Source organism: Acipenser ruthenus, chromosome 18 (genome assembly GCF_902713425.1).
Source record: "Acipenser ruthenus chromosome 18, fAciRut3.2 maternal haplotype, whole genome shotgun sequence".
NCBI lineage: Eukaryota > Metazoa > Chordata > Actinopteri > Acipenseriformes > Acipenseridae > Acipenser > Acipenser ruthenus.
The window spans coordinates 18,417,234-18,437,648 of NC_081206.1; the positions used below are offsets into that span (position 1 = coordinate 18,417,234).

Sequence of the window (20,415 nt, forward strand, 5' to 3'; positions counted from 1 at the left end):
ACCTGGAGACTAAGCTTCCCCCCATAAGAGAGAGAGTCTTTTCCACTGCCAATATTGTTCCTGTGAACCACAGTTTAGCAATTCTAATGCTAAAAGCAATAATAATAACAGTAATAATAACATGCACCTTACCTGATCCTGTTGCTCTAATGCAGGATTCTAAATTGGTATAGCTAAATGCATAAATACAGGTGCGTCGAGTGTCACAAGAACACAACCCTGCTTTTCTGTTACAGCCACTCATTTCAGGACAGTCTTCATCTTCTACACCTGCATTCGGATTGCTTGGTAAAACTGCAGACAAAAAACACAGAAATAAGACCATTAAACCTTTATCAATATTGAGACCATATATAGTAGTTATGCAGGAGCTCATTATTAACTCATGATGACTAATTTGTTTGTTATGCAAATGACATTCCTTATTTGAAACCTGTGAAAGCTGTATCTCCCTGTTGCAAGTTAGTTTCAGTCATAGACTGATGGAGACCACCACGTCAAAGGCATTTCTATCTTAACTTTCTTTTGGTATTAAATATCTTAGGGCTGCGTGTTTAAAGAGCTAACTGTGCTGCATACTGCCACTTTCCTGACTAATTTAGGAAGAATGGTTTGAAAACCCTGCAGATTTGTCTAGACGAATCAGTGGTGGTTACCCATGGTGACCCCACCCCTATCGCGCGAGCATAATAGGAGGTCCATCCCTCACCCAGGACAAAATGAACACTACTAAAAAATCCTCAATGTACACAGATTTTATTTTACCACTAAATTATAATATATTTTTGGATCTTCAACAAACATTTCATGTTGGTGAGCATCTACAGCGTTATCAATACAAACTTTATTATGCAATAACGTGAGGGTTGATATTTATCAATGATACAATAAACATGCTATTAATAATAAAAATGTTATGAAAACTGCCTTTGCTTAAATGTACAATAGACTACAATTAAAAAAAAGTATTTTGGACATTAAATAAATACTTTATTCAAGTATTTATTTACAGCCTAAGGGAAGCGGTTGCAAAAAGAAAAAGCATGGTGAAAAAGCACAGGAACACATTGACTTTTTCCACGGATTACTTTTCTATTATAATTGGCTTACCTTTACAGACTCCTACATCAGGTATAGTCACACGTCCTGTCCCATTCACTGTTGCGCAACTCAAGCCCACGCCACAGTACCCTGCTTCCCAGTTCTTTCCCCCGCAAGGCTCCCACTCCAGCCGGGTACAGTAAACGCAGCATCCACATGGGTCTCGGGCTAGGGTCCGGTCAGCCTCGCAGGTACCAGAGGGGTTCTTCACACAAGTCCGGAGCTCACATGGCGTGCATTCATAAGCCATTAGCACACGCACCAAAAATGTCAAATTCAGAAACGCGATTTTCAAATACTTGCTGTACATATCGAAAATTGCTGAAACCTTTTACAGCCAGGTCTTACTTTTAAGCCAATGAATAAATCGCTTTAAAAAAAAAAAATACTATTATAATTCAAACTAATTACTTCAAAAGTTGCAATTAAGCACACAAGATAACACATACACTTTTTATATTTTTTTTTATAATTTGGAGAAAGTCAACATACTGAAAAGTGTTAGTTAACTGAATACCACTCTATTACCAGAAATTATATCTTATACTGTATATTATAAGCTTCTACTTTCTCTGTTGAATGCTCCAGTGCTTTTTAAGATATTAAAATAGCCAAACTAAATCTATATAGTATTGCAGGAAATCACTACATCCAATCCAAGCCTGTACACTCTCTTGTGGAGATATCACTGAGTGAAAGGCACACGCCTCCTGTACGGGTATGCAATCTGAAACCTAAACTGACGTTACTGGCGAAGAGAAAGCAGTGGCACCCCTTACCGTGAGTGACAGGGGCTCTACCCACTAAGAACGACTGCATCAAGCAATGGGTGCTCTCCGCTACAAGTTGCCAGCGCTACATGTTAAACAATTAAAATTTGAGTTTGTTCTTGATTAGTAATCATGGTCACAACGACCTTGTGCTCTGTAGACATTGGAAGCAGACCAAACGAAACTAACGTCTGAGGATATGCAAGGGAGTAATTTCGGTACCAATAAGTTTCATGGTGATGTACCGTTATGTGCACTTTTACAGTTAGCTCTGCATCTGATCCGACGAATTGTGTTTAGAACATAACAAAAACTGCCTTGTGCCAGATTTGGGGGATATTGGGGGGGCGGGGGGAGGGGGGTTGTGTACGTAGTGTCGCAATACTTAATTATTTGGGATTTGTAGCGGAAAACATTTGGATAAACACATGTTAGTGTTGTAATAAATTGCCTAAATATAACAATAAGGATTTGAAAGATACGTAGCTAAATTTAAACGACATGTTTTCCCTTTTACTATGATTTATTGTGAATGGTTATGAAATCTTCTTATCAAATATATAGATTTATTTGTGTTATACTCCTTAATTTAAGGAATGATTCGTACTGTGCTAAAGCCAATCTGATTAATTAAAACCAGTTTGCAGGTCACCAAACAAACCTTCAACTGTTTAGAGAGGGTTAGTTAATTCTCATTTCCAAATACATTTTTAACCTAAGCTAATTTTTATGAAAAATAACAATCTCTTATTTATTTTTTTTTTTTTAGCTATCTGTCTTTATCTGGCATGTTGCGTACTTGGATGTCTTTTTGTCTTGGCGTCCCCACCCCCCTCTCTTATTAACTTTGTGAAAACGTGCTTATAAAAGCAAGTGGTCTGGTGTATTCTTGTATCAGTGTTGCATAAAACATGCCCATGCAAATGAACCAAGCCCTGTACACTGCAAGCGACTGTCTTAACCCCTGTGCAAACAAACCGGGCTCCCCTGCATTCATACTATCCTGAGACCCAGTGATTAGTAAAATGTTAACCGTCAAGGTCGAATGTTAAAATGGAATATCAACAACAATGGTTCAGCTACATCCCACATGCACCTGGGCAAAATTGAGTTTGGTATATAAATGAAAACTGTATTCAGCATGTCTGTGAACAAACAACTGCTAGTTTAATGGTTTTCAAGCCAAGCCAAATGATTTACTGACTTGAAGGGGCTGCTGGGGGTCTACTGGGGAGGTTACTGGTGGTCATTTCAGAACACTGCTTTACAACAACATGATTAGGTAGCCCATTGTATTCACTTTATCTATCTCCACTTAATTTCCAACTGTGTCTTCTGGTCCTGGTTTATGTGCTGCTCCATGTAAAGTTGTGCTCTGAATTGATAAGCTCACATGAATAATTAATTTCCATTAATACCACCATTTTTACCATGAGAGTGAGACTCTTACCTTATTATCTCCATTAAATAAATTGCTACGCGCTACCTGTAGTACAGCTGGCTGGGGCACAGCTTTCAAGCAACAGTAATGAGACATATATTATTACATGCAGTGTACGATTTTCTGTGACTAATCATTTCCTGTGAGATTAAAAATGTTAAACCCCCCCCATACGTATTGAGGTACAGAGAAAACATTCAAACAATACCTGGTTTAGTTTAAGGGATTACAATTTCACACTACAATTAATACTGCACTTTCTTTTTACAGTACTACCTGTATATTAAAAAAGAGAGTGGGTGGAAGTTGGACCAAGACAAAACTGCCCAGATGGGACACTAAAAAATAATATAATAATAATGATGATGATGATGATGATGATGATTTAAAATATATAGACTGCAGTAATCGTATGTTATAGTTTTCAAGACGTTTGTCATTGTCTTAGTCTGGCTTTCGTAGGATTCCCATTAAATATGTGTGCTGCGACAGCTAAATTGCTTTTAGTTGAAGAGATTATTACTAACTATGAAATTATATTTGGAATTCCAGGAACAAAACAATCAAGGAGACACCATTTGGAAATCAGTATTGCAGAAAATGAGCTAAAACTAAAAAAACATGGACTGATTAAAGCGAAAAACTAAAGAGAAATGAACATTGGCAAACAATCTGCTTGGCAGGTGGACTGCTTCTGGATACTTATTAAACCCCTCTGGAAATAAAAGTCCAGTTCACCATGAACATGGAAAAGCATTGAAGGAATTCTGGGATCCGAGATGGCATTCAGTCCTTGGACAGTCACGAATGGTTTGTGCTGGAAGTCCAGATGTCTTTAAATAGGCTATACACTGTAAAACAAGCAAACTTGTTTTAGTATTTTGTATTATTTTGTGTATAACCTATACATTGGGTGGGTGTGTATTTGCAATATGGGAATGTAATAGGATTATAATATCTGCAACTTGCATGTCATGAGTCCAGCTACATGCAATCCTTCCCATAATACAAAGTTTAAACTATTGTTGTTCTGGTGCCTACAGTCTTACCCACTAGTACATTCATATTAAATTAAAATGTAATAAATGTTGCACTGGGCGTCTTAATGTAGCCTGTTAATTTCATCATATGTATTGTTTTCCACATGTAGCCTACTTAGCAGACCACTCAACAAATCCATACATTGCTTGGTCATTAATTCAAACGTTACCAAACTAATCTCTCACTCCAACATAAAGAGAATCATTTATGTGACGGGCCGATCTGATATCCCGAACAAACCTTTAAAATCGGGTCGGTTTGTGTGGCTTACGAACCTTCTGCAAGATTCCTACAGGGTCTTCTTATATAGGAATGTGTAGTACTTTGATGTATGAATCTTAATTATAATAATTGTAATAGGAAATCACATAAACTGCTAAACATGCGATCAAATTACAGAAAATACAGCACTAACTGCTACTTAAACTTGCTAATAAAATCTTCGCCTCATAAGGGTATCGCATTTTCTCTTCATTTTACCCTCAAAAATAGTTTTCCAAGGAGAACACTACATTGAATATTGTACCTGTCTTGGCAGTCAACACAGGAAAAACATTTTTTTGGGGTAAAATAGAGAACGAATGCTTTAAATTCAGTAAATTAAATATTTTCAGGGTACCACTGAACTTGTGAATCCTTTGCATATTTTTTAAAAGGAGTCCATTAGGGGCAGCAGTGTGTTGTAGTGGTTAGGGCTCTGGACTCTTGACCGGAGGGTTGTGGGTTCAATCCCAGGTGGGGGACACTGCTGCTGTACCCTTGAGCAATGTACTTTACCTAGATTGCTCCAGTGAAATTGTATGTAAAAATAATGAGGTATCTGTATAATGTGATATCTTGTAACAATTGTAAGTTGCCCTGGATAAGGGCATCTGCTAAGAAATAAATAATAATCTAGTCAAGGATACCAAGATATTTAGAAAGTAAGAGGTTTGAGTGAGGAAAAATTGGCAATAAAATCCCCACACCCAGTTCTGTAAATCATTTGTTGTTTCCATAATTTGCGTTAATACTGTATATTTTAAATATGTCTTTTTTTTTTTTTAGTGTGCAAATAAAAACCTTTAAGGTTTTTTCTCATTATGGTAGCTTGCCATTTAGTGAAACTTGTGAGTTCAAGTTCCATTCCCTTGGAACTGCCTTGACTTGCAGATACAGTGCCTTGCGAAAGTATTCGGCCCCCTTGAACTTTGCGACCTTTTGCCACATTTCAGGCTTCAAACATAAAGATATGAAACTGTAATTTTTTGTGAAGAATCAACAACAAGTGGGACACAATCATGAAGTGGAACAAAATTTATTGGATATTTCAAACTTTTTTAACAAATAAAAAACTGAAAAATTGGGCGTGCAAAATTATTCAGCCCCTTTACTTTCAGTGCAGCAAACTCTCTCCAGAAGTTCAGTGAGGATCTCTGAATGATCCAATGTTGACCTAAATGACTAATGATGATAAATAGAATCCACCTGTGTGTAATCAAGTCTCCGTATAAATGCACCTGCACTGTTATAGTCTCAGAGGTCCGTTTAAAGCGCAGAGAGCATCATGAAGAACAAGGAACACACCAGGCAGGTCCGAGATACTGTTGTGGAGAAGTTTAAAGCCGGATTTGGATACAAAAAGATTTCCCAAGCTTTAAACATCCCAAGGAGCACTGTGCAAGCGATAATATTGAAATGGAAGGAGTATCAGACCACTGCAAATCTACCAAGACCTGGCCGTCCCTCTAAACTTTCAGCTCATACAAGGAGAAGACTGATCAGAGATGCAGCCAAGAGGCCCATGATCACTCTGGATGAACTGCAGAGATCTACAGCTGAGGTGGGAGACTCTGTCCATAGGACAACAATCAGTCGTATACTGCACAAATCTGGCCTTTATGGAAGAGTGGCAAGAAGAAAGCCATTTCTTAAAGATATCCATAAAAAGTGTTGTTTACAGTTTGCCACAAGCCACCTGGGAGACACACCAAACATGTGGAAGAAGGTGCTCTGGTCAGATGAAACCAAAATCGAACTTTTTGGCAACAATGCAAAACGTTATGTTTGGCGTAAAAGCAACACAGCTCATCACCCTGAACACACCATCCCCACTGTCAAACATGGTGGTGGCAGCATCATGGTTTGGGCCTGCTTTTCTTCAGCAGGGACAGGGAAGATGGTTAAAATTGATGGGAAGATGGATGGAGCCAAATACAGGACCATTCTGGAAGAAAACCTGATGGAGTCTGCAAAAGACCTGAGACTGGGACGGAGATTTGTCTTCCAACAAGACAATGATCCAAAACATAAAGCAAAATCTACAATGGAATGGTTCACAAATAAACATATCCAGGTGTTAGAATGGCCAAGTCAAAGTCCAGACCTGAATCCAATCGAGAATCTGTGGAAAGAACTGAAAACTGCTGTTCACAAATGCTCTCCATCCAACCTCACTGAGCTCGAGCTGTTTTGCAAGGAGGAATGGGCAAAAATTTCAGTCTCTCGATGTGCAAAACTGATAGAGACATACCCCAAGCGACTTACAGCTGTAATCGCAGCAAAAGGTGGCGCTACAAAGTATTAACTTAAGGGGGCTGAATAATTTTGCACGCCCAATTTTTCAGTTTTTTATTTGTTAAAAAAGTTTGAAATATCCAATAAATTTCGTTCCACTTCATGATTGTGTCCCACTTGTTGTTGATTCTTCACAAAAAATTACAGTTTCATATCTTTATGTTTGATGCCTGAAATGTGGCAAAAGGTCGCAAAGTTCAAGGGGGCCGAATACTTTCGCAAGGCACTGTATACAGTACAAGGCATTGGGGCTTACCTCCCACCATGCATGGAAGCCTTGGCTTTCTCTGTCTATCTCTCTCATAATAAAAGGGTAGAAGAATCACTAACTGATTTGACATTGCTGCTGTTCCACCCTCAATCGTGTCACTTCAGCAATAGACCTGAAGTTTCAACATAGCAATTGTTCTTCCACATTGGAAAAGGCACTCTAGACTTGGAGTATGCTTATCATAGCAAAAACTGTTTGAGAAATAAAAAAATTAAAATAGTCTGTTAACTGTTGGCCACTTGTATCTTGTTATGTATGACTTTGGGGTCCAATTGCAACCTAGAGGAGGTAGCTGCATGTCATAATGAAGTTTCACATAGGTCTGTTGGTTTACTAATATTTCATGCAGCTGTAGCCTGCAGTAGAAATGAGGCAAAAAGAGAGAAACTGAGGAAGGTGCAAGGTGCAAGCGACGTTATCAGCTGCCATCACAGGGTAAAAAGAAACTGCTACCATCAAGCATGGCAGCTTTCTTGGATGAAGCAACAAACAAAACCCCAGATATACAGTGGTGGTAGAAGAGGATATTGAAAAGTTAGATTCCCAAGTCCTATTACGCATACAGCATGGTCTGGCACGCTCCTGTCGCTTCTTCCTTAGCAACATACGCAGAACTTGCCCCTTCCTCACAGATTACTCCACACAGCTCCTAGTTCAGGCCCTAGTACTGTCCCGCCTTTACTACTGCAACTCCCTCCTGTCCGGCCTTCCTGCCACTGCTACCCGTCCACTCCAGCTCATCCAAAACTCTGCTGCTTGCCTTGTCTTCCACGTTTCTCCCACTTACACCACTGCTCCACTATCTGCACTGGCTCCCTATCACTGCTCGCACCCAATTCAAAACTCTTGTACTCACCTATCGCTGTCTTGACCATTCTGCTCGCCTATCGCTGTCTTGACCATCATTTCTCCCTACACCTCCTCTTGCCCTCTCTGCTCCCCCAATGCTACTGTATGGTTATTACTAGAATTGATTTTATTGTACTTTCATATCTGGTCTTATCTGTATGATATTCAGTAATGTGATATTTTAATGTGATAACCTGTAATGTGATATTTTATAATGCAATACTTTGTACTGTGATAACATGTAACAATTGTAAGTCGCCTTGGATAAGGGCGTCTGCTAATAAATAAATAAATAAATAAATAAATAAATAAATAAATAAATAAAGGTCTACAGACTGAGAACCAAGCAACAGACACTAACATTGCTGTGAGCACGACCAGATCACTATGCTCAACTGCCAGAGCATCAGTCAAAGACTGATACAGAAGACACATTGTCACTTTGGTCACTTTGCAGGCCTGCAAGTCAATTGAAGTTGTAGTGCTAGAGATGCCATGGTTTCATTTGTCATTGAGGCCTGTTGTAGCAAACTGAAGAACAAATTAAGATGCAGCTTGAAGCATTCTGGTAAAGTTAAGGAAGTTGAACGAAAAGACGCGTGCTGATAATATTGATAAGTAGCTTATCCCAGAAGGTGTCATCCGCTGCTTGGCTGCTTACCAGACCTTTGTTTGGAGTGCTCCTGTAGTACCTGCAGCTGCAGACTGTGGGTGTCTAGAAGAGGAAACTACAGACACTGAGCCAGGATATACAGATGTTACTGGAAGCGATTTGTCATCACTCAAGCAAATCGTACTCCCTCTACCAACTTGAATTAAGCATCCCTGTGAGGAGAGCTTGCATGAATGTCATATAATATGCTGCTGTATAGTACAACAGCTTTCAGAGACTTAGTTGTATCTCACAAATCATTTGAGGAAGTGACTGTCATATTTTCTAAATGTGTTAGTGAACATGTTATTGATCTCTGACCTCATGGCACCATATTGAGGTCATGTGACTATGTTTCTGCCATTTGGTCCATCTGTGGCTGTCTGGTTCCTAGTAGCGGATTGATCTCAAAACTTTGTCAAGCTGTGTCTTTTGTACACAGCTGTATTTATTTTCTTAGATAAGTTACAGATTATCTCTTGTGTTGCCCAGTCAAAAAAAAATCATACCAATTATACAGACGACATGACACAGCTGTATACTTTCTGGTGTCCAGTTAGCATTAACCATTTCAGTGCCACACTGATTTAACCAGAGTTAAGCCTTTTTTTTGTTTCAGCAGAAAATCACTTCTTCTCTTTACCATCCAACCAACCTTATGCTTTTTAGTCCTGATTGTAATGTAATGAACACTTGACAAGAACCAGTATAATGAATACCACATTTCTGTAGGAGTGTAATCAGTATACACAGTCATTAAGATTTTAACAGGGTTTCACTGTTTACTCTTGTATAATTATTAATGCCCATCCACTATAAAGACATTCACATGTTCTTAGCGAAAAAACAGACAGCGTAATTCCTTGGTTCTTTGTATGAATCACGGTTGCGAAATCTGCTTATGCTTTAAAAATGGTAGATGAATACAAGGATGTTGTCAATTTTTCCATTCTAAAATGATTTGCATGTTTTATCTCATTTTCCTGCTTGTCTGTCTGGTTGCAGCAGATGTCTGTGTGGAGCACAAGCACTTGAGCTAAGCCTGCAAAGGAACGATAAGTGCAAGCCCCATGGACCATGCTGTGAGTGTTTATTCTTCTACCAAACAGACTGTACAGGCATCACAAAAACACATTCTATTTTTTTAAAGAAAACATTTAAACAAAATCTTAAAAAAACAGAACAGAAATAAATAGGTATGTAAGTTTAACTTATATTCTACATCAAATCTGACATCTGTTATGGTCCTGCTTAACATTACAGCAATAAATGTGCCTTGATAAAACAGTCAGTGATAAAGAAAGAACTGCTTACACAATAACAACTGTAAGTAATAACAGTCACAAATCCAGATTAAAATGACCTCCATAAAGCACAGCACGAGGCCAGGCAGACAGGAGGCACAGGCAGGGAAGACCAGAGCAGACCATACATAAACTATACAGTGAATAACTAGTAGAATTATGGTGTGTCTTGCTGCTTCTCTGCAGCAATATTGTTTAATGACAGCAACGAATAACATGTGCTGTGTGTTACTGGAGCTGCAGCACCAGCCTTTAACAAAAAAAAAAACCCTATTTACTCAAGTCACAAAAATGCACCTATTGCTCGCACTTTTTTATATATATATACACAGTACTAAAAACAAATATAAAATACAACACTGGAGATCATCTACCCTCCAGTTAACCACCGAATATCTACCAGTGGTATCCAAATCTTATCCATTTATCAATGCAGAGGGACTGGGTGGGATATTTGTTTACCACACAGATGTGTTTCTGCAGTGGTAGTTTCCAGCACTGGTACAGTGTGAACCGTCTATTCAGAGATAGAAAGATATTTAGTAAACAAGGGGTTTGATTGGGGTAAAATGGACAATTAGCAAAAATATAAAAAGACCTAACCCTAACGTGTACAATCTTATATTTCAAAGAAATGCTTTACTTATATTTTAATAGCATCTAGATATATTTAATATGTTTTAGTTATTCTAAATTGTGGGTTTACCTAGTTAATATCTTCAGGTTTGATGATTAGCCCTATGCATTACAAATAAAATCACATACAAAACATGTTTTCCTTGCAAGAAATCTAACCTTTTTATTTCTGTATTGGTTTATAAAGTACAGTAAATGCACTGTCCTATACCCTATACCCATTGTTAAAGGGATGGGCACTGATTCGGAATACCTACTGGAAATACAGTCTATTCAGTATCCATGTAACCCTAACAGAATAACCATATATTTAAAATAGAAGGAAAAGCATACATTATAAATATATGGCCCATATATATTTGCAAGTCATTTTAAATGTTCTGGATGTATTTAATATATGACAAATATATAAATATATATTTAAATACAAAAAGGTGGCTTTTTATATATGAAACATATATTAGCAACAAAGGCACATTTTGTGAAAGGAATAAAAACAGATGTAACGATATGAAATCAGCTAGGATTTACAGTACTTACAGGTCAAGAATGTAACTGTTACTAAATGTTAGAAGTTATTTTTTGCTATTTTAATTCCATTAAAATAATTGGTATTCCTTATGGCTGAACCATTACTTGTTGTAGTATAGCTTTGTACTGTAATGGATAAATAATAATTAGTTAATTATTAGAATGAAGAAATAACTGATATTAATCTACCAGATTGACAGATCTTTTCATGCAGAAATCGAACCCAAATGCAGATGAACACTTATTTTGGGTTCTGCTCCAAAAAAGAAAAAAGTTAACATACAAACAAAACAAAACAAAAGTCTTTCTAGCTTCCTGTAAATTACATACCATCCATAAATCTGCAAGACATATGTTGCTGAGGAAAGAAAACACCAATTTCGTTTATACAGTTGTTTGCAGCTTTAATAGGCGTATTTAATAACCAAACCAAAGACCAGTACAACAGCCCCATCTAGCGGCTCATTTCTTTATACTTATTCTAAACTGGGCCAAGGAACAATGTACAGTACATGTGTAAGACTATAAACATACCTCTTATTCCATTTTCCTTGGATTATCTGCAGTGAAAAACAGAAATACAGTGTTTAAATGTTTACCTCTTGTAATTGGAGAACACATGAATGATGTATTCTGTATTTCTAGGTACTGCAATCCCTGTGTCCCAAAACATTTTATGTGTACAAAAACGTCCATGTTAGCATAGAACCTCCAGCTATATAAATATGTAATATGTACGATTGGTCCAAGTTATATACAAAAGGGTCAGCTCTGTAAAGATGTATGGTAAAAGTGGCAAAGTTAAACAGGGCACATTTTGTATTGCAAGAGAAACTGTAAGTAGCAACATGAATAAAAAAAAGTGAGGGGCCAAGTAAGCCCCAGTTTTGTCTTGTTTAGTCCCTTTACATTACATCTTTATACGGCTGGACCCTTCATGCTTTTACAGTATGAAAAACCACTAGGATTCAAAACCGTGCAAGACTTGTCGGAAACTTGACCAGAGTGCTTTAGACCAGAGGTCTCCAATCCTGGTCCTGGAGGGCTGGTGTCCCTCCTGGTTTTTGTTCCAACTGTACCCTAAATTAATTAATTTGATCAATTAAGTGCTTGTTAGAAGCCCTCCAGGACCAGGATTGGATACCCTTGATCTAGAGCTATCTAGAAAAAGCATTTGAATGGCTCTGAAACAACTGGGATAGATTTTGAAATGTGGAGCCCTCGACTCCTTTGATTGGATAGCAAGTGTGCAGGTACTATTCAAATCGACATGCCATGAGGCGTCAAAGTCGAAGATTAATTTAGAAATTATGTCCTCGGGGGACGGGCGAAAATACAAAACATAATTGGGAACTTAAAAAACGAATGCTTTTAACGGTGCATTTGAAGATATGTATGGAAATACATATTACTCAAAGGACAAAATGGTTATTGTAGCCTTTGGAAAAGTTCGAAATTCGTTATTTAAACCCGGTGTAGTGTTATTTTCAGGTACGCGGAAAAATCGCGCATGCCTAAACAAAGCATAAACAACCCGCTAAGAAAGCAGGGAAGCGCCCATTCAAATCTGTTACGTTATGCTGTTTTTTGTCTTTTACATCAAATTTAATTTAGTATATTTTACAGTAATTTACATTTGTTGTTAATGTAATTTATCATATTTTTCAACCATTAAGAAAATAGTACGTGAATATTTATCATATGCAATACATTGGGTCTTGGATATTTCTTTACTCTTGCAACTTTACGGTGGACTTCTCATTTTGTCTTGTTCGCGTTAATTGTTTTTTTTCTTTTTTGTGAAACTGATTGTCTGTTTCCAGTTTAAGTTTGCAAAAGACGAATGTATAATTAATGGTAAATGAACCTCTGTTTGACAATTGGAAAACATATCAGATCGCAATTGTTTGTTTTGACGTGGACCACATTCTAACACTACACCGGTTAATTCTTGTTTACAAATCATGCATAGAAGCTCGTTCTCTGGTCACAGCATCACATATAATTTTGAATTTACTGACTTTAGTTGCTATACTCTAATCCACGTCTGGGAGGTTACTAGACGTCTTCTGTTTAAACCAATTCTGAGGAAATCTGGTTTTTAGTCCCGCGTGAATAATGATTTACGGGTGTTGTAAAATCGAGACCTATAAGTACTCGACACATTTGCAATGAAAAACAGCAGGATGGACTTTGGTTTGGGATCTAAACATCAGGTAAGGTAGGTTATTCTTTCTATTTCATTTTTATGTTTGATAACTGCTCAGTAGTGGTTCTAAATGTGATTATGAGATGAAATACCACTGTTCTTAATTGGGCGATTTCGAGTTCATTGCAAGTTAACTTTTACTTACAGAAACGTTTTTATAAATTATTATCCATCTGCAAAAATCTCCCTCTCCCCCCCATCTGACATCGTTTGTATATAATCTCGTTGGTTAAATATTGTTGCAGAAGAACTGATTACAAGTTTCAAAGTCTTAAACCACTTCAGCATCCAACCAGAGAGGCCAAGAAAAACCAAACGTCATGAAGAACAGCAAGTGAGCCATTTAAAAAAAAAAAAAAAAAAAAAAAAAAAAATGGCCATGGGTGTTTTGTCTTTGCACTGTGTTATTCAGGACTTTGTCCCATTAGCAGAGCCAATTTTTTGGGGGGTCCGGTCCAAAGTCAACATGTTCCTGGTTATCCACATTTCTACTTGAGCAGCAACATGCAGCTCTTAGAACAGTCATAATCGTGTAGTAAGCACACAGTAAGTGGAAGATTATAGTCAAACGCAATTCAGAGGCAAACGTCTTTAGGAGCTAAGACTGTACAATAGAACAGAATAGAGGTTTGGGGAAGATTGGTTCAAAATCAGTACAGATATTGGGTTCACCATGTAGTGATTGTGGGTCAGTTAAATAGTCCCTTTTCACTAGGGCGGTTAGGTTATACGATTAGGTCACTAGGACAGGTCCCTGAATGGCTCGGCTGGTAAAGCTGGTCAGTGGTATGCAGGGTGAGTCATATAATCGGGGGCGTGCAGGTTCATATCCTGGCTGTGCGAAGTCTACGGTCTTCACATGGGATTCCAGAGAGACATCACATTGGCTCTGGCGCTCCTGCAGGTTAGGAAGGCAAAACCAGCAGGGACTGTTTCTCATCATTACACCAATATGAAAAATAGAAGAAATGTTATTTAGAAAGCCAGAAATTACATGTTGCATATGATAGATTCTTCAGTAATTTTACAATACATAGCATTACATTTGCCTCAATTTCACTAGCTTTCTAGAACAGCTGGTAATAACACTTCTGTGAAGTTACCGTCATCATTTTTTGACATATACAGTTTGCTCCTGTATCTAATATATTTTAATACTGTAACTGCCCATATCTATGATCAGCATCAGGCCTGTAATATATTTAGAATTTTTTTTCTGGGGTAATACTGCCACCCAGTAAGGATCAACAGTACTGGTTTACACCAAAACACATACATGAATACAACCTTCTCTGGGGATACACATGGCTTTGCAGCAACCCTACTCTTCCAGCAGGGGGCATTGCAGCAAAAGAAATACATTTTCTGGTAAGAAAAAAAGAATCCTAATGTTAACTTGCTTTAGATGTGCTGTAACATATTCACTACATCACATACAATTATCAATAATGAAAATAATGAGTGTGATATCTGTGTACCAGTAGTGGCAGTGATTAATTGTTATGCACTGATAAAATACCTCATGTTTTAAAATATAAAATCCTCCTACCCCTTGTGAACTGGAGGCTGGCTTGAAATGAGATGACAGTACACCAGAATACCCATCCCTTCGAGGAAAAGTAAAGGCAGGGAATTGTTTTTCATTTAGGTCTGTTTTGTAGTTGTCAGTTTTTAGCTGGTGTTTTCACAGAAAGGGTTTCCTGTTTTGCAGGCGCTCAATGCCAGCAAACAATAGCTGGAAGAGACTCACTCTCCGTCTAGACAAGCAGCTCTCGCTTCCTTGCTCATGCATTGTTTGGGTGGTTCAGAATGTAAATTCTCTTTATGAGAATGCTGGTAAACAGAGGATCCCCTGGAGCCCACTAAATAAAATGGAATACGCTACACAGAGACCTTTTATAATACTTGGTAAGGCTTTGTCAAGCTGCAAATATTATCCCTTAAAAACAGCTGAAACTCTACCTTAGACAAAATGTGGCTGGATCTGGGCAGAGACTGAAACTTAGTAGAAGGTGTCTGCAAAAAAATAGCACATCTCCTTCCCTATTTTGATCTACATTTTGATACTAGTGTAATGTACTGTTTGTGAAGGATAGTGGCAACAGGCATCCAGATTCTCTCATAACACACCTCAATACTGACTTGAACACTCCAGCCATTTCTTCCTGTTTAAAACAGAAACTGACACTCATGCAGAACGTGAGGTCATTATTTTTTTTTTAAATGGAGAAAAGTCATTTTACTTTTGACTAGATTTAAACTCAGACCCCCAGCGACGAAAGCCACAGAATTTCCCCTCTACTAATTGTTGATTTCTGATTTAATAATCAGCATACTGTAGAGTTGCTGTGAATGTGCATGTGACTTGCATGTAACACTGCTTCAACATGGTTCCCAAGTGGTTTTATGTCATTTTAATGACCACATCAGTCATATTCACTCTTGAGAGATTTCTTTAGTCAAGTTTTTTCAAACCATGGTTGGGAAATAGTCATCATTGTGCCCAAGTTATCTGCCCAGTCCCATAGATCACGCAGAGAGGAGATAAACATGCCAGTGAAGATGATAAATAAGGCTAAGCTGAATATAAATAGAAACTGAATATAAAGAGACTTGTGTCCTTAATGCCCTCATTTCTGATTGTCACATCCTGATTACCCCTGTACTGGAACATTTGTATTGTCTTCTCTGAAATCTAGAGCCCATCTTAAAATCATTGTACCCCTATAGCACTGTTTCCTTCGTTAGACTGGTATCACTGATAGCTGATGTAGTTACGGCTTCACGAACACAGCCCATATTTATGTCAATATCCTTTTCCTTGTCTTCGCAGATCCCTGTCAGCACATGGATTCATCTGGAGAACTACTTATCTAGTCATGATGAAACTTGAAAAGTACCTTCTTTAGCACAGCTGTTAAGAATATCAGCATCTGGGTGTAAAGGGAGGCATCTCTCTCTGTCTACAGGCTCAGCATCAGATATACCTTTTACACTGACGCACCTTTGCAGTGTACTTTGACCTTCAGGAAGTACATCATAGCTGACTTCCTCTCTGCGTCTGCTAACTTTTTTTTTTTTATTGATCAACATTTCAAAATGTAACTTTCAGAATCTAATCATAAGCTTCTCATATCATTTTCCCGTTCTTCTAAAACAGAATATGAAATCAAACAACGTGTATTAACTTACAAAGGGTACGTTTTATTGATTTTATTTTACTAGTTTCAATGTCTTTAAGTGGAGACTTGGAACAGAGGGAAGGAGATACTCCTTCACAAAGAGAGTGGTGAGAGTATGGAATAGAATCACGTGGATTCTTTAAAACTCAACCTGACAAAGTTTTTAGATGAATCATTTACAAGGAACCGGACAAGTTTAGATGGGCCAAATGGCCTCCTCTCATTCATAAATGTTATGTATTTTTTGTATCAAAGATGCCAGCAGCTTGTCCACACCAGTAGGTGATCAGTCATAGTTATATTGTTGTCTGCCTTATTGTTTATCTCATGATTTGTTTATAATCCCATCCTGTTATTTAGACTGGTCACATTTTCCAATACTTAACAACATGAAATTCTATTTTATGGTAGATGACGCAATACTTAAAACTAAATTAAAACTAAAAGAAACTTGATTTAAAAAGCAAAACACAGACACGTTATTGGTCCTATTTGTCTTTCATCAGTTTGATATAAAATCCTTTTTGCGCAAAAAAAACCAGTAAGACCCGACTCTTCTAGGGACTGTCCAATAAGGACATATCACTATGTGTGTTTTGATTGATTGATTGGTTCTGTTTTTAGATTTAAAATGTAGCAGTTTTGTAAATGACTGACTATAAGTGAAATGTTTTTTTCTTTTACAATTCCCATGATAGAAATGAGAGAACTTGAACTGGAGAAAAACAGAAAACATTTGTGTACCAAGTATGAAATTAATATCTCAACACGTTAGGTCTTTATCACACAGTAACCAAGTATTCACATGACACCAATATCATAGGTAAGGGTACCGTTATATTTTCAAATGGAACACTGGAAATATGAAGTTGCAATATGAAAGGCTGGTTTTGAGATATTAGCAGCTGAAGCAGCATTGTTTTAAACTACGCTGACAGGAAAGATTAAATATCCCTTACCGGGTAGAACAGAAGACTAATGACCCTCCCTCCGCATCTATAGAACGACTTATCCTTCTGAGAATAAATTAGAACATTCACCACAATCTTCTGTCTAACTGTCTTTCTGCAAGTCATTTTACCATTTGCGTATATCTGAGATCCTTTTGTCCAATAGAAATGAAACTTGCAAAGGGCCATCTTTAGCACAAATTATAGATTATATCATAGTATCAGATTATATGAACACTGTCTGTCTGTATGTCACTTACATTTTTTTTTGTATCTCTTTGAGAGCCCCTTGTCAAATTCTGATGAAACTTGCTGAGGGCATTCTTTATCAAGACTATTGCATGTAATCAGGGGGATATATGGAGGCACCCTGGTTACCTGTATGACACACTAAATTTTACATGTACCTAGAGAAGTGATTATTTGACTGATGAAATGTCATAATGTTAAATACTTTTGCTAGGTTGCTAGGGCAGAGTATAATAGGAACGAATGCAAACACAGCAAACCTGACTTATTTCAAGCCAAGACCTTACAATAAAAAAAATTCCCAGTGTTTAGCTGTAGTTGGTCCAGGTGGTTGCTAGTAAATGTGCTGGTACTGCAATCCTAAAAAAAAAAACAAGCACACACCATACACTCCAATCAGTGTGCTGTGAACATTTTTTTTAAAGCTGGCTTGACAGTTTTTGAGTTATCTGACCCTTACAGGTGTGAATATAAAACAAGCTCCATAGCCTGTCATTCGACCTGTTTTCACATGTGTAACGAGAGATGGCACCTCTAATATGTTTTCAGGCACACTGGTAAAGCCCATTAACAGTGCAGGTGAGATCATTAACAGGATCACTGGGCTGAAGCACAAGGAGTTGTGGAACAGATCCTTTCCTCAGGGAAGGCTTAAAACTTGATGTCCACATCAAGAACCAGAGAGGTTGCTTTAAAATCCAGGTCCTGTATCTGTGTGATAAGAGATCATTTGTGCTGGGAAGCACATTCACTTTAATACACTTCTAGTGTTGGTCTTTGGTTTCAGACAATCATTTACGCCTTTTGATATACACTGACCGGCCAAAACAAACACGTTAACGAGTCAAATAGAAGTCAGAGAGAAGTGTTTGTTTGTTTTTTTTGTTGTATTTTTTGCAATATTTCACTCGATAGTTACACTTATAAGTGTGTTTTGTTTTAAAATGAACGGACGCCCCAGGGCGTTGTGTGACACGAGACGAAGTCGAGTGCCTCCAACCCCCAAGAAGTCAGTATATTCGACGTATACAGACGCCCTGAAGGGCCTTATTGCATTTATAATCCAGGTTTTGTTGCTATCTTCCTGTTCATTTAATTGTTCTTCATCCAAATTTTGCAGGTAATTAGTCACTCAGTTTCATAGTTACAGTTGTACATCTGTAACTGTAAAATCAAGATTTCTGCCGATTACTTTAAATTGTTAGGCAGCGCGATGATTTAGGATATGTGACAAGATTCCAACTGTCTGTATCCATCCAATATACGGACAGCTGGAACCTTGCTCGTCCAGTCACATTGCTTGTTTCACGTTCCATTGCCAGCCCTGGATTATATATATATATATATATATATATATATATATATATATATATATATATATACACACACACACACACATTTCTTGAGCAACAAAAAACATTTGTAATATTTTGTGGGTGTTCAGAAAAATTGTTTCAACACTGTTTTTAATTTTATATATATATATGAAAACCTTTTTATTTACAAATCTGTTGTAATTACAATCACCTAAGAGCATACTAAATTGCTTTTCAAGACTGAGACCATAATTTGTTTTCACTTGAATGCAGCTGTGTGGCACGTTTTTAAACCAGACAGAAATGAATGTTATTATATTACAGCTGGACTGTCTACAGTGGTACAGTAGTAATGGGAGCAGTGCATTAAAAACAGAGGGTGCTGTACTTCAGGTTTTTTTTTATATAGTTAGATTCACAATTAATCTAGATGTTGTGCCTGTGTTGCACAAAAGACACAAGAATGTATTCTATTACAGCAAGCTGCCTACAGTAGTGCTGTGCACCACTACAAAAGACAGGATTGCTTTATAAAAGCACTACTTAAAAAACAATGATGAATGCCAAACAAAAGTCCAAGCCCCGGGTGCAAAGTTTGAAAGGCTGTGAAACCCCAACACTGGAAGTTCAAGGGTTTGCTCTTGCTTTAAGTGCAGTATGGGAACCAGGACTAGAGGACACAGTTGAAAATAGACTTAGGACAGAAAGTAGAAGACAGGTAGGTAAGGGTATAGAAAGGGCTACCTAGTCATGTTGTTGAGGCAGAATCACTTGGATCATATAAGACGCAACTTGGCAAAGGTCAGATCAATCAAGCTAATAGCAACCGGGTGAGTATACTGTAGGTGGTCTGAATTGCATCCTCTTGTTTGTATATGTTCTTATGTTCTTAAATTGTTCTTGAAGCAGAAAGTAGGCTACAATTGAAACAGTGCAGCTATCAGTAACAGTGGGTAAAGTCAAAGTGCTCCAACTCTCTAGACACTACCGTTATCAGCGTGTAAGATAAGTGTTGTGATTCCTGCTTTTTCTCTATTCCCCCAGATCTGTCCAGCTGCCTGACTTATCCTACAGTGTCTCACTTTAGCTAATCCTACCGGTGCTGGTGATGGCACTTTGTATGTTATAAGAAATTCTGTAATTTTGCCAATTCATTACATTCAATTGAGTTTATGCATTTCTTTTTCTTATTTAATCCACTTGCATTCAGGGGCTGCTCTTGACAAATTCATGAGACGGGGACTATACGAGTACACTGTTATTATAGACACTATAAATCATTTACTTTGAGTATTGCAAAAAGCCATTTAAATGGATTTGCCACTGACATTGTTATACATGACGGACCACTCACCCC

At 37.6% G+C, this 20,415-nt stretch overlaps 1 protein-coding gene across 1 annotated transcript in view; it reads right to left on the reverse strand.

The window, feature by feature from the left end:
• The window catches only part of LOC117422163 (cysteine-rich motor neuron 1 protein-like), a 37,369-nt gene extending 35,554 nt beyond the window's left edge, over positions 1-1,815 (reverse strand). Inside the window, exons 1-2 of the mRNA XM_058991388.1 lie at positions 1,111-1,815; positions 133-294 (exon numbers count right to left, since the gene is read on the reverse strand). Of these exons, the coding sequence (XP_058847371.1) occupies positions 133-294; positions 1,111-1,411 (463 nt within the window). The 5' untranslated portion in view covers positions 1,412-1,815. The remainder of the gene's footprint in view (positions 1-132; positions 295-1,110) is intronic.
• Between the last annotated feature and the right edge of the window lie 18,600 nt (positions 1,816-20,415).